The sequence below is a fragment of the Taeniopygia guttata genome, chromosome 8 (genome assembly GCF_048771995.1).
Source record: "Taeniopygia guttata chromosome 8, bTaeGut7.mat, whole genome shotgun sequence".
In the NCBI taxonomy this organism is placed as follows: domain Eukaryota; kingdom Metazoa; phylum Chordata; class Aves; order Passeriformes; family Estrildidae; genus Taeniopygia; species Taeniopygia guttata.
This window is the reverse complement of record NC_133033.1, coordinates 9,779,396-9,801,928: the sequence shown is the minus strand read 5'-3', so window position 1 is coordinate 9,801,928 and position 22,533 is coordinate 9,779,396. Positions and strand designations below refer to the sequence as shown.

Here is a 22,533-nt window from a genome sequence, read left to right as displayed (position 1 = left end):
TCTGTTCTGTTGCATTAGTAACTTTTTACTTCATGCACCGTTCTACTGTTACCAAGGTCTAATTTGTAGATTTTAAAGGTGGAGCTGTTGAAGTTTATGAACCTTAGGTAGGATTTTAGACATCCTATGTAGCTCAGGAACAACAGTTGGTTCTGATCTGTGCCTTTGACAGTATTAGAATTATTGTTTGTCGGGTTCTTTTGTAGCAGACTGGGATTGCATGATCATCTTACTCCAGGGAAATGCATTTAAGTAGAACTATTCTCATGCTGTTCATCCCAAAGACTGCAAGGAAGGAGACACAAGCCCTGGGGGAGGGAGAGAGTTTTGTCATAGGGCTTTTTGTTTGTGTTTCTCAGGAAAAACCTTCAATAGACTTGTTGCCTCAAGAGGTGTATAGTATAAAGAGAGCTGTATGTAGATCAGTATGCCCCAAAACTGTGTTACAGGAGAGCACTTCTGCTAGGGGTCAAAGGAATCTGTGGTGTCATGTTCCTCCATGGTAGAGGAATTTTCATGCAAGGCAGGGGAATGCATGTTGAAATGAACACCAGCATTGTTGTAAGGACCAGACCTTATATTTTCTCTAGTAAAAATTACGAAACTTGCAACTTGTTTTGATCTTAGGTTGTCAAGTTCTTCCAGTACCTATTTACTTCTAGTTTAGGTTAGTAGGAACAGGGATGGGAATAGAGGCTGCTGTATGTTCTGTACTTAGCTGTCCTGGGAGCAGTCCAGCTTTTCTTCCCCATCCCGCCATGAGTTATGAACCCCAAAGAGCCATTTCGTGCATCTCAACACTCTGCCCCTGCTTTTCCCCCTGCAGAGAGAAGGTTCCTGCATGACTGAGGATGACTCTGTGGACATCGAGAACGAGAACGGCAACCGCTTTGAAGAGTACGAGTGGTGTGGGCAGAAGAGGATACGGGCCACTACTCTCCTGGAGGGAGGATTTCGAGGTGCGTCAGTGTTTCAGGGGCATTTGAAAATCATTCTGTTGTGGAAGTTGATCATTACCTATCTTTAAAGGGAGGAACATGGGGATTTTACTTCCACAGAAGGCAGAATCATCAGCCTTTGCCAGAATGTAAAGTGATTTCAGTTTTTTTGTCCCTCTTGAATGTTGAGAGTCAAAATTTGTGCAAATCTTGAACAAAGCATGGGGTTATTTTTTTCTCAAGGAATGTGGCTGAAGAGGGAATGGGTAGATCATATGGGGAAAATAACGTTTTATATCTCACACATAGTAAGAAATACATGGAAATATGTGAAGAGAGGGAAATAGAAATGAAATTGTAAAAATTCCCAGCCTGGAGTGACGAAAGCTGGTGTATCAGCCTCTGGTGATGTATTGGAGGTGACAGCTAAGTCGCTTTAGCACCTGCATAAAATATTAAAGGGCCAGTTGTGCATTTATCACTCCATCCCTTTTAAGGTTGATAAATGAGAATCCAGGAACCTGCTCTGCACCTCCAGCACTGCAAGCCCTTAGGGCTCTCAGACAAACACATTTTATTTTTCCTCCTTCTTTTGCTCCTTCCCCAGTGACGGGGAAATCAGTTACCAAGGAGAGAGTGAGTTATGGCAAAATTTGACCTCTTGTGAGCTTTATTGGTGAATGTAATTTTAGCTAGAAACCTGGTCTCTTTCTTACATTCAGCCCTTTGGCCTCAAAGAGGAGGATTTACTAAACTGTTCATTGGCATGAACCTCAGGCACTCACGAGAGTTTCTCACAAGCAATCCATGTAGCGCATGCTTAATGAGAGGAGGAATGCTGGCTCCCTTCGTTCAATAAAGAGGATGGGATGTGATCTCTTCCTATATCAGCTTGGATTTTAATTTAAAATATCTCAAGGGGAAAGGCTACTGCATAAGGGAGTTGGACTTGAAAGTCAGCCATGTGCCCAGCTAAAAACAGGTGCTCCTCATCTGCTCTTGCTTTCTTCTGAAATTAAATTGTAGTTGGGTCTTAACAGAGCAGATAAGGAGCAGCTACTTTGGGCTTTAAAGGACCCCCAGTGAAGCTCATGCTATTACATGCTATATCAGTAGCCTAACGTTTTTTGTGACTGCATGGGGAGTTGTGTCTGTGCATGATTCTGCATAGAGGCCTGATGAGACCATGCGAGATCTTAGGCTATGTTCATGTAGCAGAGATACAACAGTCTGTACTGGGGAAGCGTGGGATGTCTGTGTGTAATTGATGCAGTTAGGCTGGGTAAATATGAAGTACTTGCTTTTTTGTTGCATTTTCTTCATTATTTTAAGGAATTCTCAAATGTGTTACTTGTTACTATGTCAATCATCTTTCCCCCACCAGAAGTTAGGTTTTAGCATCAGTTAGTGTTGTAACCTGTGCCAGGTGGGTAGATGCATATGAACAGATACTTGTTCATACTTAGAGAGGGCGTTGCTTCCGTCAGGAAGTATGGGATCTGTCTCTTCTTTCCTTTTGGAGACCTTCATTATACCTTCAGGAATTACATGGACATCCAAGAAAAGATTGGAAGTCCAGGAGGAAAGCTGAATACATGCAGTTCTAACACCTTCCATAATCAGCCTGCTGACAAGGCTTTTGGGTTAGACTTCTTCCCTTGCCGGTGCTGGATGAAAGATATCTGTAGATCAGCTCACAAGCACAGGAAACTCCCTGTATTATTTGTAGTGAGAAACATCCTCCCTGTGCAGCATTTTGTGGCAAAACTACAGCTGAAGAAGGGACTCCTGATACCTGAGCAGCTGGCAGGTCTCTAGCACCTGGCCTTCCTCCCTGGAGCACACCTCTGCTGGCAGCTAGATTCAACAGCTGCCATGCTTCTCTAGAGAAGTGTCCTCTTCCCTAAGCAGGGGAATTTTTTTCCTAACAACTTTCTACCTAGTATCTTGGTATAATCAGACAATATGTACAGGGTACCTACCTACTCAGTGCAAAAAGTTGTAGAATTTGGAAAGCCAAAGCAAAGCTGGAGTGATCTCCTACAGCTGGCTGATTGCATTTATTTTTAATTAGGTTGCACTTTTTCATGCTCTCTTTTGTGGCTCTCCTATTGTCTCTGACTGCTGCATTCATGGGTCTCCATCATTCAGGACTGCTGTGTGCACTCTCAGGTAACCTTAAGGTGACTGTCTTTCTTCTTTTGCTGCCGGTGTTGGCTCTTGCCAGACAGAATTCTTAATTTACAGCCCTAAAGCACAGCACAACGTTTTGTAGATGCTTTCTAATGCTTAAAACTGCTTTGTCTGGAGTTGGCAAGGCCCTCGTTAACCCCTGTCACCTGAGGCTTTGCATTTGGCTCTGTTCCCTTTGCTGAGAAGTAGCAGTGATGTGGAAATCAAATGTCTTTTATAATGCCAGACAGCCTTTACCAGGCTACAGGGATGTCACCAATGTCTAAAGAGATGACATGGGGAAATACATAAAACCAGAGGGGAAAATAGATGGCCATGTGTCTCATTAATTTTGGTTTTAATGGTGTGTTGCTTTGAGGAGATGTCACAGCTGGGTGAAGGGGGACAGGACACTGTGGCCAGTATGTGTTGTACATACATCCATTGGGCAGCATTACAGCAGTGTCTTGAACTTAACACAGATCCTGGCGCTTTTTTTGTCATTTTTGGTTAGGGGACAAGGTTCATATCACTCTCCACATGAGGAAAATTCTTTGCCAATTATATAGAAAATCCTGATGGAGTCTCAGTTGGAGTAAGGTTGAGAGACCTTAGGGTTTTTCTTCCTAAAAACAGAAACAGCCCTGTTTGGATTTTCTGGAAGATGGTCTAAAACATAGAAGCAACCACAGGCTGAAACTCTGAGTTGTAAAGTTCCTAGGATGATATTTTCCTGCTTCCAGAGCACTTGCAGGGAAAACTTGCTCTTCTGACCTGAGGAGCTGTCTTAGAAGCTGGAAATTATTTGTCTTTTCTGTTGGTGTTACAGCTGCAAGCCCCCCCAGTCAGGTCTAGTGCAGCAGAGCCAAAGCACACCTACTTGGCTGCCACAGCTTGGCATACCTGAGGCAGTAGGTGGAAAGAACAGGCTGTGGCAGCAAGTAGGAATATGACCTGAGAAGTACAGGGATCAATGTGTTGTCTCTAAAGCTCTTGGGTTTGGTGAAGGATTTCAGTCAGGAAATATTTAGTACTTCTAGCTGTCCTCCTAGCTTAATTTGCTATCCTTCAATTTGCTTTCCAAAACTGGAAAGATGTAAGGTGTAAGTAAGATTATTGACAGTTATATACGGCTTGGAACCACTTTGTTTCAGCAGAAGTCCTTCTTGAAGCAGGGGTTTGTAGGAGAGTTTGTGGTTCTGTTTGAGGGTAGGTGCAGAATAATACCAGCATGAAATACCAAACTATGTTTAAATCAAGCTTGTACTTCAAAGTGTAAGACTGTACAGGTAAAATAATCAGATATCCCCCTGCCTCAGTACAGTGTCACAAGACTAAAATTTCTCTTGAAATACCTGAACATTCAGTAAGTATCTCTCCCTATGTCTCTGAATCATTTCTCTCTGAAGCTCTTTGTTGCACAGGATTATTTCATGCCACCTTTAATGAGTTTCTGTGTTTAGGATGCCAACAAGGCTTCGCAAGTGAAAGCGTCAAGTGGCTTCATCTCTGATGTGGGGTTTGTTGGGGTTTTTTTATGCTCAACATATTTGTAGCAATTCTTCTATTCCAGTCCAGAATGGATGCACGTTACCCTCAGTGTTTACACTGTAAGGTTATCCCTTTAAAGAATTCCTGAGGGAAGTTCAAAAGGTTTTTTTTTTCTTTGAAAGATTCAGTGTCTCTTTTTGTGTGTGTGTTTCTTACTTGAAAGAAGGGAAGGGTGGGGGGGAAGTGGAAAAAAAGTGCTTTATCTGAAAAGAATCACATCAGCTTCACACTGATAGAAGCTGCTGTCATCTCTTAAACGGCTTAGCACAGTCAAAAGGCAAGAGGACTTAAAACAGTGTCTTACACAGGGATCGATGGGTGGAACACATAACTCGTAACTGCAAAAAAAAAAGCAGCTCGGGGGGAGAGATAACGGTAATGATTGCATTGAGGGAAGCTTGAGGGAGGCTTGTTCTTTGTAACACAGCTTCAAAGGTGTCTGGACTGGTGCCTAAGCAAACTGTCCTGTGAAGTTGCTGCCTCTGTAGGTCTAGGGGGGGTGGGGGATGCTTGCACCCTTCTGTTTCTTAACAGATGGGACAAAGATTAGTAAATGCCAGGTTTGCAGTTCCCTTCTGCTGCCTCAGATTTGAGGAGAGGATTTTGTCACTTGGTCTCTTTCCGTCCGTTCCGGGAGGCAGCTTGCCCAGGAGAGGGGATGGAGGAGAGCAGGGCTGGGCGGCTGGGGAGCTGGGTGTTGGGCGGGATGTCAGTTTATCGATCGCACCTCAGTCAGGAGAGCTGCGGGCGCAGTGCTCTGAGCACGAGCGGCAGCGTGCTTAATGTGATTGAAAGGCAGTTAAAATGGCGGTGACCTTTTCAGGGGGAATTAGATTGCCTGCCAAGAGTGGTTAGAGGGAGTGATAACGCCAGCTTGAGGAAGCTGTCCAGTCTGCTTCAAAGGGAGAGAGACAGGGAAAGCAAGCTGGCAGCAAGTACCATTTAAAGCACGAACCATGCGGTCTGATAGAACAGAGATTGCTGTCCTCTTTAGATATGAAAGAATTTAAGAATTGTAGCTAAGTTCTCTCCACCTGCCCCGTTCTCCTCTTCTCCCCTCCAGCTCCCCCACCAAAAAGCCTTCCTCTAGGTGTAGTAGCAAGCTAGTCACCACTGCTCTTCTCAGTTTCTTTTGCTTCAGCAGATCAGTTGCATCAAAAATAACACAGAAGAGAGAAAGACTTTAAAAATGTTAAAATGGCAAGCAGGGCATTTTCAGGGAAGGATACTTTCTAAGAAAGATCAAAATAACAAGGATCTGCCTGATAGATTGTGATACTCTTGAAGAAGGAGAAACACTCAGGGATTACTTAACTCTGAAATTTCTCTTTATTTTTCTGGTATTTCTTTTTATTTCTCCGTGCTGCCCTTCTCCCAAGCTAGCAAAGGGCTTGGCTCTATTTGCTAATGTCTTACCAAGGGAAAAGAACAGCACAACTAAGTGTATGCATAGAGGGACTTGGTAAAGCCTTTATAAGCTGTAACAAACTACAGTTATCCTTGGGTGTCCATTTGCATTGGATCTTATGTCGTGTACAATTAGGGCAGCTGCCTGGAAAGTAGGACTGTATTAAAATGCTTAAAAGTTTCTAGCAAAAGGCTGAAGTCCTCCCACTGCCAGGTTTCTATTGACACAGCATCAAGATATGCTTCGGTTTAAGCAGCAAGTGTTGCAGTCCAGCCTTCATCCAGTGTGGGTTAGTTGTCCCAGAAAGAGCATTGGGGCAGTAGCTGTATGCTCCTCAAGTTTGTTCTCCTTCTAAATCCATGTATCATTAGAATCATTCTTTCATGTGTGAGGTCCTGGCCTCAGAATCTAAATAGATACTTTTTAGTTCTCCTACCTCAACAACAGGTTTTTGTGATTACTTGACAGGTTTTTGTGACTTCTTGGGTCTGGTAACTGCCTGGCAGAAAGCTCCAAATAGAGAGGGAAAACTCATTTGTTCTTCTCTGTACAATTTCATGAAAATGGAACTCTACAACAAAACTCTTAAAATCTGTGTTTGACACACATGTGGAAACTGAAGCATGGAGAAGCATCTTCTCTAGTGTTAAAAAGATAGTAGCAGAACTGGCGACAAACCTTTAAAGTCTTGCTCTAGAATCTCACCTGTAGCCAGCTATGCCCTCTTTTTCAGATAAAATATAATGAGACATACAGGAAAGCTTCAAGAGGCAAGGTGACTTCGTTTTTTTTTCATGTCAGGAGATTCAGGTTGCATTTAAGGTTATACTGGTAAGAGGGTATGAACTGATCTATTCAAATGCAGCAAAAGCTTTTGAGCTGAACGGTAAATGTGTGACTTCTCTTAAGAGACTGTTTGGGAAGTGGAAGATGTCATTGGCATATTTAGGCCTTTTGGAAGACTGGTGTAGTAACTAGAATAATCGTTGCTGCTGATGTGTAGATGAGCCAGAATTCATTCCTTTTACCCTGGCAAGCTAAAACAAATTTCAGCTTGGATGCAAGAGCAGTCTGTGTTAAGAGTAAAAGGAATCTTTGCTGAAATGAAATTCTTAATCTTCCTCCCAGTTAACAAGAGCTCAATTCAGTTAATTTCTCTGCCATGTTTCTAGTGTCAGCATCTCTCTCTTAAGGTGAATTTGTCTGTACATCTGAGCATCTTTCCCAGCCTCTCAGCCCTTGAATTTTAGTCTTCCTATATTTGGGTTGCTACCTTCTGCTGGTCACTTCTACCTGCTGTAAGCTTCCAAGAGGGCAAGATGTATAAATTCCATGTTTCTCAAGTGCTTAGTCTGTGCCTTTTGCTCCTTACAGAGGGCTGCTGAGCCCCAGAGCACTCGTGTCCCTTACCTCAGCCCTTGTGTAAAAGTGATAATCCTGGTAATCCCTCCATTGCAGAAGCACAATAATTTCGACTGGTCTGATGGAGTAGCCCAACCACTTTTTAACGTTTGTATCTCTCTCCTTTGAGAGCAAGTACTTGCCCATAATAGTTGACCTAAAAATGCTAACAAAGCCTGTTTGCATAGTGTTAGATACAGTAATCACATGGACTTTCTCTGTAGTTTGTGTCTTCATGTAGAATTTGAAGGATTCTGTAATTAATAAATATCTCTTAAGTATTTTCGTGTACATTAATATCACAAGTTGCCTCTAGTGAGCCAGAAAAACAGAATAGTATGTGATTTAAGAAGAAAAAACTTCTTACCTTATGTACAAAAGCCAGCATGACCTGCCATGTAACTGATGTCCAATGTCATGTGTGTTTGAAGTTCATATAATTCTTGAAGGAACAACATTTTGTTCATTTTGGAACACAAAGTAATCAATGGGACTTAAAAAAGTAAAAATCATTTTATTGGAAAAAAAGAAATTAGTGAGGATAGCCATTAAAATTTCTCACTGCTGATTGTGTGTTTGTGTTAACTTGAATGCATACAAAAATACAATAATCTAATTTTTATCCTCAGTCTGCTAGATAGCATTACTGAAAGGAGCACAATCAAGTAAACCTTGGTGGTTGCTTTATGTGACACTGACAGCCACTTTAACCAGGAAAAGATTTTTCTGCAGGAAGAAGTGGAATTCTTTCCCTTTTACAGTATTACATATCCTAGTTGGGGGTGAAAAAGGACATCTCTCAACCCCTTCCTAGAGGAAGGAAAGGGAGAAAAAGAAAACAGAAAATGCAGTTGTAACATCATGAAAATTAGCAGGGGGAGTAAAGGAGCAGGTAGAGTACCTGAAACTACTCATTTTTTGAAGTAGACTGGGTTTCAGTTGGCAGTTCCTTTAAACTTCAGGTTTTGTAGATCTCAGACATTAGTTGGTCTGCAATCCAGTTTTCTGCTGGTCTTTTAACTGTGGTTTTGAAAATCCCAGACTTTAAGATAGTAATCCGATAAATTTTTAAGTTTTTCCCTCGAGGGTCTGCAGTTTTGCTAGAACTGCAACCGGCTTCTTGGACACTCAGGTCAAACTTGAGCTTTAAGCACACAATGGTTGATTGACATGATTTTAATAGCATTTTAGAATACAGTTGTTAAGTCGGGGCAGTGAGATGTTCCTAAAGGAAGAAGGGAGCACAGGTCTCATGGCTCTAAACAGCTCCTGTCTCCGCGTGTCGTCTCCTACACGCGGCGGTGAAACGCATTATCGAGTAGTGCCCGGAAAGTGGCTAACTGCGTTTGACACACGCCAACTCCCTGCCTCCACACTGGATAATTGCATTGTCAACTGTTCAGCAAAGTGGCAGGTGACACTGCAGCCGGATTGATTGTCCTACTATGGAGGCTCCCAAGACTGTCAGCCACCCAATCGATAGAGTTTACACAAGACACTGTGACTGCATCTGTAACTAATTTCAGTTTGAACCTCACAAGATGCGGCTGTCCCTGTTTCCTGGCCTCTCTTCTTTGCTTGCATCTTCTCCCTGGACGAGGAAGTTGTTTTTCCATGAAAGCCCGGTTTTATTTCTTGTTTTGGAGCTGGAAGTGAAGAAATCAATGGTATGTTTTGTGGTTTCAGAGTTGAGGGCATTACAGCACATGGCTAACTAGCAGCTCCAGTTTTGCAATCAATAGACTGATCAATTGATTAAATTAGCACTGATTTTTCTTTCTTCTTTCCAGCCTAGAAAAGAATTCGTTTGGGAGGAAAAGCACATGTGTTTGGCCTATGAAATTTAGCCCTTGGTTTTTCCAGTCCTTGGTTGCCTTTCTCCCATGAATACAATCTCTGTGCTCATCATTATTTAAAGCAAACTGCATTGAGCCCCGCCACTGGCAGCAGGCTGCTGTAAGCCAGGGTGTCACATTCAGCTGTTCACCAGCCTTGCAGCTTCATGCTCGGCTGCCTTAGAAAAGTCATCTTCCGAGTTCTGCTGTGCTGCTTTATTATTGGCAAAGTTGCGACATTCCTGTGATCCCTGTCAGTGGTGCTTATTGATCCAGTGATGTGAATCTGCTTAGTGATTCAAGATTACTTTAATTCTCCCTCTTCCTTTTTTGTTTGTTTCCACCCTCTCCCCGGGGGAACAAAACCTTTCAGATCCACCTTTTCCTAACTGTGGAAAACGAGCTGTAGCTGCAAAGATCATGACTGTTGCTGCTGCTTTTGTACTTCAGCTCCGGGTTTTGAAGAACAGCCTTTGAGATAGACATTAGGCTGTTCTCACCTTCCTGTAGCACATCAGCACGAGGCTCTAGGAGGCAGCCATAAATCGTTAAACCAGATCAGACCTTTGCTCTGGTCCGAGTGTGTATTCCCCTCTGCAGCCATAGTCTGTACCTGATGGGTTGCAGGAGGCATAAAAGACATCCTCACTATGCTGCAAGGGGTGGGGAAGCCTCTTCCTGAGCCTTGCAGCAGCTGGCTCTTACCCTGTACAGCAGTGCTTCCCTGCCCTTTGTTCAGCATGCTGCTGCAAAATTATGGTAATGGTCGTAAAATTATATGGCCCCTTTACTTAAAGGCAGCTGTTTCTGTGATCTGTTAGCAAAAATCCCTGTAAGCATCCACACTGGTAAGCAGTCAGGTGTCTGACAGCCCATTTGTGCCCCTGTGGGAGCTAACAGACAGCATCAGATGGATGCATCTGCTGTTTCAGGTGTGTGCTGTAACAACACAGTTGGGTGTCAGTTTTCCAGGTAAATCACCATTTAGCTTTAAATGGATCTGGCTCCAGAGAAATAAAACTCTTGTTTTGTAACCAGCTTTTCCTGGCTTCTAAATGTAATTTTTCTTCTGCAGCAGGCTGGGAACATCACCAGAACTATTCTATCCCTTTTGGTGCTTGGAAAAAGTGGGGGAACAATAAGGCTAGGAAGGCATTATGGATCCACAGAGAGACCTGTGTTCAACATGGCCTTATCTTTGCTTTCCTCTCATTTTCAAGAATTTTTAGTGGCTTTCTCTGTCTTCCCAGATGTCTCTTACAACAAAATGGCATCCATGCCACCTTGTCCTCTTAATACTAGTTTGGGATACTTCAGCAGATGATGAAATAAACCCCGTTTAGAGCCATTCTTGGAAGTATACGAGGCCTGGCCGTGAGTCTGCATAAACTACTTTTATTGTCTTGGTTGTTTTTACTCTCCAAGAAGCCAACGAGTGCAATTTCAGTAAGAAAATAGAGTGAACGTGCTGGAAAGGGAGGTTGTACAGAAGGGGGTCACTGCAAGGAGTGTAATTAGCAAAAGCTGCAGTTCTTGAGATTTATGGGAGGCCTTTCTTCTTTCCTGAGCACATGGATGCTACCTGCAAACACAATGAATGCCTCCTCTCAGCCAAAATAGGCCCCAGTAGAGCTCTACGCCTCTAAGATGGATTTGAATTTAGACCCATTTATGGAATTTACACAAAATTTGGGATTTCTAGAATATTTCCAGTATAGATTTTACATACACGCACACACACACTCATTCTCCCATTCCTTGAGGGCCGAAATGAAGAAATGTTAGTCATCCAGATGAGTTTGATCCTGTGCATGAGCAGTATCTAGTAGCTGCATTCACAACAGTGGTGCAAATAATAATACTGACATTTTAGTTTTCTTCCTTGGCTTTCTTTGGGGTGATAATGAAATATAAACTTATAATTAAATATATACAGAACAGTTGGTCACCAAAACTGATCTGCTTAGACAGGAGTTGAGGAGCAGAGGTGAACCACAGTAGGTCTGTGTTTTCCTACTTGTGCTCGTGAAATTAGGTTGGGGTTGTTTGGGTCTGTGGTGTTTTTGGTTGTGTTACCATTCTGCCCCTAAGACTGCCAGTCTCCATGTGAGCTCATGCCTGTGCAGGAGCAGTGCTGTCAGCACCTGAAGCAGCATATATTGTCACTTGGACCATCTGCTACTGAGTGGGATGGAGAAAAGGAGGTACTTGAATGTGAAGTCCTTTTATCTGTTCTGTGAATCTGCTTATATATCATGTTAATAACTCTTGATCTTAACCGGGGCCACCATTCACTGGAGAGTTCATCAGGTGACCACTCATCAGGAGGACTGCATAAAGGAAGTGAGATTTGAGAAGCAGTGCAGAGGTCAGAGAGGATGCTTAGACATAGGGGACAACTTAAGAGAAATAAAAGTGCTTTTATTTTATTTGCTTCTCCTAAGAAGGGGAAGGAAAGGATTTCTGGTGAGATTTATCTACAGACGTTATTAATAGGTACATGGAAAGAATGGAAAGTGATTTTACCTTCAAGTTCAGCTGATTCCTGTAGCCTACCAGTGCTTGAAGCTGGCAGCAGTTACGAGGCATGCAAATTTTTCCCGCTTTTCTGACCTCTAAGTCGGTATTTCAGAAATACAGTTGCTTGTGTAGAGTACCTAAATTTTTCAGAAAGTAATGAGAATTGGTGCTCAGGCAGACTGCCCTGAGACCAGCCCAAGCAAAGAAAGCTGTGTACACAGTGCTAGGTAAGTGATGTTGATAGGTACATTCTGATTGATGGGCGAGTTTGTCTCCCAAACTGTCATAGGGTTTATAGAGGTGCCACTCAATACCAGTGCTGGAATTGCTTGTCAGAGCACCTGGCTACAAGAGCAATGGGGATTGGAGACAGAGCTGTAACTTTGTTTTTTCTCTGCTTAATGGCCCCAGCGTCTGACCTGCCTGTTCACTCCTGTTTGTCTGGTCCTTAAGGAGGCAGCTGGGATTAAGACTGTCAGAGAACTGTGCTGCTTCAGCGTCAGGAGGCTAATTGTATTGGGGCTGGCAGCATATGACAAGGGGTTGCCTCCACCAAATGCACAGCAAGAGCGAAAAATTCTCAACAAGGGACAAGAAAGATATAGGAGAGTCTGCACTGGGTTTGTTCTTTTTTCTTCTAAAAGCAGCATTTTCAAATACATGTGTGGAATTACATTCCTCAGGCCTTGGGTGACTCCTAAGAGTCAGAGCTGTTTCTGTGAATAACAGATCACGTCTCTTATGAATTCCTAGGTCAAACTCGCAAGTTAACATTCAGTTGTGGGATTTCACTTTGTTAACACGTGGGAATAAAGTTCTGGTCCTGAGCATTGACCTCTGGATAACACACTGGCTTTAGAGGTCTCTACTCTAGGCAGTGTTGCTGATGGCTGTGAATTATTGTGTGACCTTCGGAAGCAGAGCCTTGCTGGAGGAGCCCTTCCTTGTTCTCAGTGCACACGACTGAATTGCAAATCACCCAAGTGGCGTTGGTTGGGGTCTTCTGGAGGCTCTTGTCCTCTGCACTCCATTTCACATTTTCCTTTCTCCTGGATGGCAGTGTACACCACCAACAGGAGCTGGAAGTTGTGAGCCCTCTTTACATTTGGGCTGAGTTAGTGAGAAGCAGGTGTGATCCTTTTGGGCCTTCCTTGCATTTAGTGGTCTTCTTAATCCATTTATTACAGCGCTTGTCCAGAAATCTGGTTTGAATGAGCCTGAGATGAATGAATAATGTCAAGCAGTTCAGACGTCAAATATTTGAACAGCTGCGTGGGTGTTTTCACTGGCTGTGTGCATGGAAGCAACCCCAGGAAGTTAGACAAGGAGGGTCAGGTTGAAATTGTGGCACCAAACCTGATCCCACTGGAGCAGGCCTCAAAATCCATCCCTGCTGCAGAATGAAAAGGTATTATAGGATGCTGGTTGGAAGCCCTTTGTTCCACAGGTGATGCTGGGCCAAGGTTTACATCCCATTTTTTAGTATTCTGTTGTGTGCAGGAGCAGTACTGGGATTTATGGATCTTTTGATTTGCATCAGAAACATATTTCATGACTTTTGTTTTTCCTTTTCATTTAAAGCAGCTTCTGAAGTCCTAAAACTGATAGCACAGCTTATATTCAGAATATTTTTTTGTTTCATGGAGGTTACTTTGTTCAGCATACAGTTTATAAATCATTGGGTTTTATCATGTTGCAATGGACTGCACTTGGTAGCATTAAAAAAAAATTCCATATTAAGTGAAAACCTGAGAGTTGGATCACCTGATTGCGCCTTCCTTTAGGTGTCAGTCTGGGAGTTCTTGTTTGATCAGAAAAGAAAATTTACCTTTCCCCTGTCCCTCATTTTAACCTATGAACTTCTCTGCAGTGCACTCTCTGACTGAAAGGCTCTCTTAGATCATCCCAGGGTATATTTGCCATCAAAACACATACTATCCAAACTCTCCCCTTGTACACTCCCTGTTTAGGAAGTATAATAGTCTGCTTGCAGTGCACCTAGGCAATAGAGCTAGATTCAGCCAAAGCTCTGGAATATTTTCCTTCCAGACTTAAAAGGGATTTTCCTAAATACAAAGGTTTTAAGAGCAAGGACACAAGGATTCTGAAGACAAGGTGCCTTAATATTTGTAAACTGTATTGTAGTAAGCAGATCTTCTCATCTTAAGCTCTAGCCATAAACCACCGTTTGGCTTGAGTCACTTGGAAACAAAATTGATGGAAAGGTGCGTGTCTGCTGTGTGCTTGGCATCCTTGCAGAGACAGTAACAAGGGGGATGGTCCCACTTACATTCACTCATTTGGCCACCTTTCCCCCAACCAAGGCACTTGTTCTGAGTATTCATTGTCTGGCTAATGTTCAGATCACCCCCTGGGACTGGCCAAGTCACAGCTCCAGCTTTGCATGATTTGTGTCTCCCACAGCTACAAGAAAAATGAAGACCTGTGTGTCCAAAGTTTATGGCCTTTGAGAAGTGATGGGCTAAAGTAATGCCAGGTGCAGGGGATGGTGTTACTGCAGGTTAAATGCCATGCCTATAAATTACCACCCCATCGCCCACTCTTGACTTTTAAAGCAGCTTTGAAAGACTATCCAGCTTCTTTGACAGGTCTCTCTTACCCCTCTAAATCTTCTCCCAAACATTGTGATGAACTGAATGAGTCAAGATTTACTAGATGAGCCATTTGCAGCAAGAGGAGGCAGCTTGTGACACGTGTTGGCTGGTAGTGTACAGCCAGTATGTGAAACACTCTGAAAGGGGTCTGCTGGAAAAGGGCTGCCCCACTGACACCATGGGGCTGACCTACAGCCATGGCTCCCACAGTACTTGGCACAGACATGGGTGCTGCATTGTTGGTGCTAATTGTGTTACCTCTGCTAAAAATTAAGGCTGGGAATTACTTTGAAGTAAAAGGTAGTTTATGCTTCTAGGGAAAGGTTAGTCTTAAAATCATTGTCATGCTACAGTTGTCACTCGTTAAGAACCTTCTTGATATTCAGGGAAGAGAAATATCAAATCCATATAAACAACTTTTATTGGGGGTTTAATGAATCAGTGAGAGCATCCGTTCCTAGAGGGCGACAGTAAAGAACTATGTCTGCATGGTATCCTTGGAAATGAGACCTTTGCTTTGCCTTGCTGTCTGCACAGATGCAGACCATTAGAAATACAGTTCACTCTTCTGGGCTCATGTTAAGTGTGCTGGTGAGAACCCAGTGGGATGAACAGACTCAGACATCTGAAGGCCTGAAAAGGCTCTCCTAAAGCTTTGGAATATCCTCATTCTTCAGACATGCATATAATATTCAGTGCTTCTAAATGCACAATACAGGCTAAAATTATTATAGAGCCATAATCACAGTACAGGAACCTTTTGGGGCATTGGTGCAAGGTCAAGGCAATATCTACCTTACTCTTTCAATCTTTGCAGTTGGGATGTGTTTCCTGGTCTACCACACTTAGGTCACCAGCCCTCTGGATGTGCCAGTCCTTCAGGCTCCAGCTCTGAGCCAGGTGTCCAGCTGTGCTGTCTGGACAGGGGTGTTAAGTGAAGGAACATACTGGAGGCAGCTGCAGTGAGTACAGTTCTATCTGCACAGCTGATGTATCCAAACAGCTTAGATCTGCTGCAAAATTGAACACAAATGGGGACCTTGCAGCCAACACCCTAGAGTTCAGAAGGTCTTTGCTCAATATCCAGTCTTACAGGATGGAGCGTATTCAGTGTTAGCTCTCATAAAGGGTAAATATGCCTTCTGTAGTTTCCCTTCTATTAATAAAGCCTAGGCAGAAAATACCATGTGAAGATTCATCTTTGTAGGTGTTTGTGCAGATTCAACTAAAAGAAGCCTGGTTACAGTTTACAAAACACTTGGGACCAAAATAAATGTAGAAATTGTTAGAAAGGGGGAATTGATGCACTTTCTGCCTCAGGTGGAACTCTTAGTGGTGACTTCCTGCTGGAATTGGGCCTGGATGTGTGCCTGACCCCCCTTTGCTAGAAGAGCAGAATTCTTGATGAGTTGCATTGCAATTTGCTCGTGTAAGTGCTTGTAAGGAGTTGTTAATGACAGAAGTCTGATTCCCCCCCTCCTCCCCTTTTGTATAAGCAGGTTTGCTGTTCTTCATTGTTTTAAATTTTAAAAATCTAAGCCATGACTAAATGTATTTTAAAGTTGAAAAGCTGTTTCTAATTGTGTTTTAGCCTCTGCTTGCCCTCTGCATCTGAATTAAGAAGTAATTCAGAACATCCTTGTGGCCTTCTCTTACCTGCTAGTAGTGTGAATTTCGCATTAATTACTTCTGTGAAAAATAAGTCCTTCCTATTCAGCTTCATTGCTTTTTCTGCCTTTGAGAGAGACCCTTACAGTGACTTCAATTCTAAAATAATTTATGTGGAGAGCTAGAAGTCGAGAATATTCCATTTTCAGTGTTGGGGGCACTTAGAGCATAAAATCTAAGAAGTTAGAGCATTTCTGTGAGTGTTCTTGTACTGTCTTTGGAGAGGGCACCTTTTATGAGGTTGTTTAAAGTAAAGGACAGCCTGCAAACTGGTGCTGTAGCAACTTTCTTCGGAGATCTTCTTTTCCAATTCAAATGCTCATCCATGTGTTTTATTTTCTTTCAGGCTCTGGGTTTATCATGTGCAGCGGGAAGGAGAATCCCGACAGCGACGCTGACCTGGATGTGGATGGAGACGACACACTCGAATACGGGAAACCACAGTATCGTTTTTGAAAGGCTCTTACTGAGAGGGGACCCAGAGGTGCATGTGCCCTAGGAAATGGTGCATAATCTTTGTCCAGCTGGAAGTGACACAGATTTCTCCAGTTACCATGTTATTTGAACTAGGAGGTTCCCCATTATTCCTCTTGAGATCCTACTCTTGATACAGCACTACTTCAGACCTGGTTGAAGTCTATAGGAGACGTTGCAAGGGATCAGTTAGAGTTTCTCTATTCTGTTTCGTAAACAATCTGTTGCCTCTGTCCGGGTTTTTTCTATATGGATAGCTTTTCCTGCTTCACAGGGAGGAATTGAGTTTTATTTTCCACAAGACACCCTTTTGTTTTCAAGGGGTTTGTGCAGTAAGCACTATTCACCTTCCTTCTGTGAGGTTTGATTTTTTTTCCCCCCCTTTCATTAGATAATTCATGGGCAGAACTATCATTAAAGGCAGTTTTTGGGAACTTCTCCATCTGGGAGCAGGCTCTTTGGGCACAGCTCTGGGAGAGCTGTGAGCAGACTTCTGCCGCACAGCAGTTGTAATAGGCATCAAGGAAGAATTCCTGCAAGGGCATTAGACAGACATTGCCTTAGCTGTGATGAGGGGCAATGTACAGTTATAGAATTAGGTTTTATTGAAATCTGTACCAGCCTTTAGGATTGAAGCTCTAACCCTCCACTGGTAAAAGAACTCTGTACTTCAAACAGAATTTGTGAAATTGTGCAGGTTAGGTTTGCACAGGTTCAGAAACTGGTTTTCCCTTTCCAAGAAGCTGTGGAATCATGTTACTATCAAAAGATTTCTGTTTCTCTCCATCTAAAACAAAACTTTAATCCAGAATTTAAAAGCAGGCCCCTTCATGGATACCACCCCCTCTATTTTTTGAAGGTGTTCCCAGAAATTATTTTGTATCCCAGACAGTGTCCCAACTATGTCAAAAGCCTTTCCACTGTCTGCAGCAGGGCTGTATGTTCCTTAACCCTTTGTGCTCAGGTACACAGAGGCAGACATTATCCCTTGCACTGGAGAAGAGCCAGGTGAAGCCAAAGAAAGGGAAGCGCTCCGAGGTGCTGTTCTAAAGTAAGTATCATGCCTCTCTAAATGATTGCATCCATTACTTTTGGGGAGTCTCAGTTTGTGGAAAATACCTGTTCATTTGAGTACAAGGGTTGTAAAAAGAAACTTACAAAGAAGCATAGTCCCGCAGGTGGGTCTGTGTTTCTACCTGTGCAGCCTCAGTAAAGCCTCCCTACAGGCTTTACTGTACTCTACTCACCCTCTCTGAGCCACCCCACTGCCCTGCCAGTGCCACCCTTGCCCTGAGCAGTGCTGGACAGAGGATGAATTCTGGAAATGAGGAAACTGTGCTGGTCTAAGGCCTTATGCATCATCTTGCTTCACGATGAAATGTGGCCTCTTAGCAGTACAGTGTGATGCCGTTGGAATCTTGGTTGGCACGGTAGGAGTCTGGCATCCCATGTGTGACTTCATTGCATCCAATTACGTGTTGTGGGGGCATGCAAACTGATCCTTCTGTATTCAGCTCTGGGTTGGGGCAGGATGTGTGCTCTGCCCACATACGTATGTGGAGAATGTAAGTAGACAGCATTCAGGGCACTCAGGGAAGCATTCCAGGCAAATAAAATGACAGGGAGCTAGGATTGCTTTCTAAGCCCCCTGCCCTGCATAAAATAGGACTTAAATTACCCCTCTATCTCTTTCAGTGAGTGATCCTTTGGGGTCAAGGTTGAAGTGACAGAGCAGTGAAATGAAATTTTCTTACTGCTTAGCCTGTCGCAAACACTAGTTCAAAATTAGGTTTCACTCCATAGAAAAGTGGCATTTGCCACACTGGATCCAAACCATTGGTCCAATCAATACATGAGATCCAGTCCCTTCGTGTGGTTTGCACCTAACCCGTTGTTTTGCTGTTTGGACAAGGTCCTTCCATGGACATTTCCTGGACTTGTTTGCCCATCTCTACAACACAAGAGGTGATGTTGCTTTTAAAAGCATTTTGAAATTCTGTTGAGTTTCTGTAGAAATTCAGTAGTGTCACTGATGCCATGAAGCATGAGCATGTTTTTTGGCTGGCCATCTGCTCACATTTTGAAACTTATACTGATGGATAGAAGTATTAAGAGAGGAGTGGTTGGTGGAAGGGAAAGTTTCTCCTGAGCAGAAAAAATTTTTGTATTCAACCTTTAGCATATTGTCCTTTTCTCTTTTAGTGGTGGCACACCAAGTACTCGAATAACACCGGAGTTTTCTAAATGGGCCAGTGACGGTGAGTGTTGAAATTGTAAATTGTTAATTTATATACTGCAGAAGGGCAGATAGATAATACTTGTCTTCTGCTTGCCAGTACTTAGGAGAGGTAGTTACTAATATTCTTGCAGAGTGTCATCACATACATATGCACATAAAACCACACTATCTTTTTGGAACTTTACAGCACAATTAGTTGTCAATAACGGCAGCTAGGGAAGTTCCCAAAAATGCCACCTTAACTGATGTGGTGATGAGAGATAGGGTTTGGATTGACTTGATATCATGTCACTGAAAGGCAAACTGCTGTATTACAGAGGGAGCCAGCAGAGCCTGACAATGTGATGCTGGTGTTCACCTGATGGGTGTTTAAACTACACAGGTGCATTTATTATTGGGTTTTTTCCAACTGCTTTATCTATGCTTCTTTGAGAGGCTGTGCTAAAGACTTGTATCTTTTGGTAGATTTTGTCTTTGTTGGCCTATATATGGCAAGAAAAGCCTATTGCTCTGAAGCCTTCACCTTTGGAGTGGAAGCTCTAGGATCTGTCCTATTTCATGACCTGTAGTTGAGACTCCAGAGCAAATGAGTTAATGTGAATATGTACCTTTGCATACTTGAAAGCTCATCAAATTGAGAAGGAAGGAGGAAGTGTTAAACCCATTCAACTGCTGAGGGTTTTTATTCAATGCCAGCAGCACTGTAAGTGTAAGCAGCAACCTAGTGGAAATATGAGAATAATAAAACCTGGCGCTTTCCAGATGTAGATGCCAAATCCATTTCCAGAGCTGGGCAGTGCTGCTCCAGCTCCCTTAGGAAGGAAACTGAAGCTCAGCGACCTGAAGAGACATGTCCCAGTGATTTTGTTCCCTGTTCTGTTCCTGTCATGCTTTGGGCATTTGATTCCCAGCCTTGAAAGTACCTACAAGATATAACTACTTGCCAGTGGGAGTGGGGGAAGGGAGCAAAACCTGCATTGCCGAGGGCATGATGGTTAAATGGAGAACATAGGATATCTATCGCAGCCATTTCCTTCTGTGGGATAGGCAATCACATTTACTTTCTGTGATGTAGAAGCGCTTGCTTGTAGGTATTATCAGCTTCAGTAGCTACAGCCATGGAGGTGATGAGGAGGCAGCCTGGATGGCATTTGCTATGAGCTGTTTTTTTCATACCTTTTACCTGAATCCACAGAGATGAACCTACAACCCTGGGGCTGGTTCATCTTCTCATCTCCACCTGGTGTTTCGCTCTCTCTCCTGTGCTGGGAACAGCCATGATGAGCAGACTGTTCTGTCATTTTAGTTACCTGACATATATTTTTCTGCTTGTGTCTGTGAGGTCTCAGCAAATGGGAGAGGCTAAGAGCAGGGTCTGGGCTGGGTGGATTTGCTCTGAATCCACCTTTCTAGAACAGCACTTTCTTGTGGCATCTGCATCAACCCTTCTGAATTAAATCCTGGCTTAAACAATAGGTACATCAGTGGGGGTCAGATCACTATGAAGTGGGGACAGAGCAAGGGTTGTATTTTGAGCCCTGAATCATAGAAATACACTGTCCAGAGAGCCCACACCCCCCCACCCCCACCCCCGCCAGACAGGGACACTTAGCATCAGTAACTTCTCTGTCTCTTACCAAGAACTGGCATGAAAGTGACTCACTGGGGTCCTCTGAAACTGTCAAGTTATTTCACTGCAATGATTTAATGTTTTATTACTATTTTTTTTCTGTTCTTCCCTCCACAGAAATGCCTTCAACGAGTAATGGTGAAAGCAGTAAACAGGAGACCATGCAGAAGACCTGTAAGAACAGTGACATTGAAAAGTGAGTGTGAAGTGGGTAACTTCCCTTTTTCTTGTTTTGAAGAACCATAGTGTCCCATCTTGTGCTCCCAGCAGCAGTGGTAGTCTGAAGGTAGGCATATTTGAAGCTTTTACCACTGAGAAGGAAAGTTATGCTGCAACACAAAACCTGAACTTGGAGCACTCACCATTGCTGTGTTAACAGAGGGCTTGTGGGGAGGTGTCTCTACCAGGTATCTATGAGGGCAGGTACTCAGTGACATGGAATTGGGCACAGCTTCTGAAGGGCTTCTCCACTGCAAATTGCCTTCTTTTAAATTATGTAAATAGATATATCCATGCTTGCTTTTTCTACCTTCCATCTTTCATCTCTCACCAAAAGAGAATCTCTCCCTAGCAGCACTGTTACTTGGAAGAAGTTTCACAGAGGTGATTTCTTTTTCCTTAAGATCTATATTGAGCCTTTGCATGATTCCTAACAGAAATAATGTCTCAGTTTCTGAGTTTTTTACCTGGAGCCCTTTCAGTGGTTCAGAAGTTTCAGTCCCAGTGTTTGAATATACAGTAATGAAGGACTGGTGGGCATCTCCTTTCCTGTCCCTTTCTGCTCACTGAATGTGCTGCTGTCTAGTCTGAAATAGAAATAAATGGGTTTATCTGCACTGCTCATTTGAGTAGCAACCTCTGTTCTGAACCTTATTCTACATGCTGCTGGAGTAACTTACTGCTTGGGCAGATTTGATGGTCCAAGCCTAAAACTACAGGCTGTCCTCTGCTGCCTTGGACTGCATTAGCTGGGATGGGACAGTGTTTGGAGTTGATTATTGCTTGATAGAAAACATTGCTCCAAGGTCAAATGAGAGACCAAACAACTTGAATGAGGTGGAAGCAATGATGTAATGTGGGTTTTAGATATTACATTTTGTGGTGACATCAATGGATAGTTTGGCATGGGGCAAAATCTAGTGGTGTAGCATTAAGCTGACTTTACAGAAAGTTTTCATTTTTCTAATGTAGTTCATTCTCCTCCTGCCCCTGGTCCTGACATGAGAGGTTGCATCCCTGGCACATTTTTGGGTCTCTGACAGTTCAGGCAGCCTGGCAGAGTATATGTTCACAATCAAGAGTTAACTGGGGAAACTCCCTGCTGTAGAGGGAACTTTACACTGCTTTGCTGTCTTGGCACTTTCCTTTCTACAAGCCCTTTTTGTTAGCATGTCCCAAATGTTGGCTGTCTGCCATTCAGCGCTTCTCAGTCAGCAGACTTTGGCCAAGGACCACTGAGTCTGGGAGGCTGCAGGTCAATGCAGAACCAGCTTTGTCCTTAGAGTGAGCCAACCATAGCATGCTGTCTTGGTGGCAAGGACTCGTCTCTTCTGCCCTAATCTGTCAGCCTCTGTCTCAGCTGCTGCTTGCCTTCCCTTTGGGCCTCCTGCCTGTCAGTGCAGCAGCCCTCCATCCTCCCAGATCCACTCCTATTGAAAATCTTTAAACTGTAGGAGCTGAAAGGATTTGACATTTTCCAGAACACTTGAGCTCAAGTGATAAAATTGACATAGCTTTAATAATCTGATCAAAGAGGCTTTAGCTAGCACCTTTTGAAGGGTCCCAGAATCCTTTCCAAACAACTCTCACTCTAACGCTGCTGTGACGTGCAGAGAGCAAGCATGTGTGTGTCTATGCACACACACCTTGCTCTGCAGTAACCTTGCCTACTAAAGCTTCAGTTCTGCTAAAAGTAAAACCCAGAAGAAGTTACAGGAAATTCCTTAAAGGTCTTGTTCAGTCTTTCAATTATTTTAATTTTTGGAAGTAGCAGAGGGACCTTTTTGTTTAAGGTAGTTTATTTCACCGAGGTTCAGAAAACAAGACAGTGTTTCAGGTGGAGAATTCCTAGCTGCCTTTTTT

The 22,533-nt window shown here is 43.2% G+C and overlaps 1 protein-coding gene across 8 annotated transcripts in view; it reads left to right on the top strand.

Moving 5' to 3' along the window:
• The window catches only part of RNF220 (ring finger protein 220), a 213,005-nt gene that overhangs the window by 165,632 nt on the left and 24,840 nt on the right, over positions 1-22,533 (top strand). For all 8 annotated transcript variants that reach the window (XM_030278887.3, XM_002193068.6, XM_030278889.3 and 5 more), the window contains 5 exons: positions 827-959; positions 16,455-16,551; positions 17,547-17,633; positions 18,785-18,840; positions 20,569-20,647. In XM_030278887.3, the coding sequence (XP_030134747.1) occupies positions 827-959; positions 16,455-16,551; positions 17,547-17,633; positions 18,785-18,840; positions 20,569-20,647 (452 nt within the window). The remainder of the gene's footprint in view (positions 1-826; positions 960-16,454; positions 16,552-17,546; positions 17,634-18,784; positions 18,841-20,568; positions 20,648-22,533) is intronic.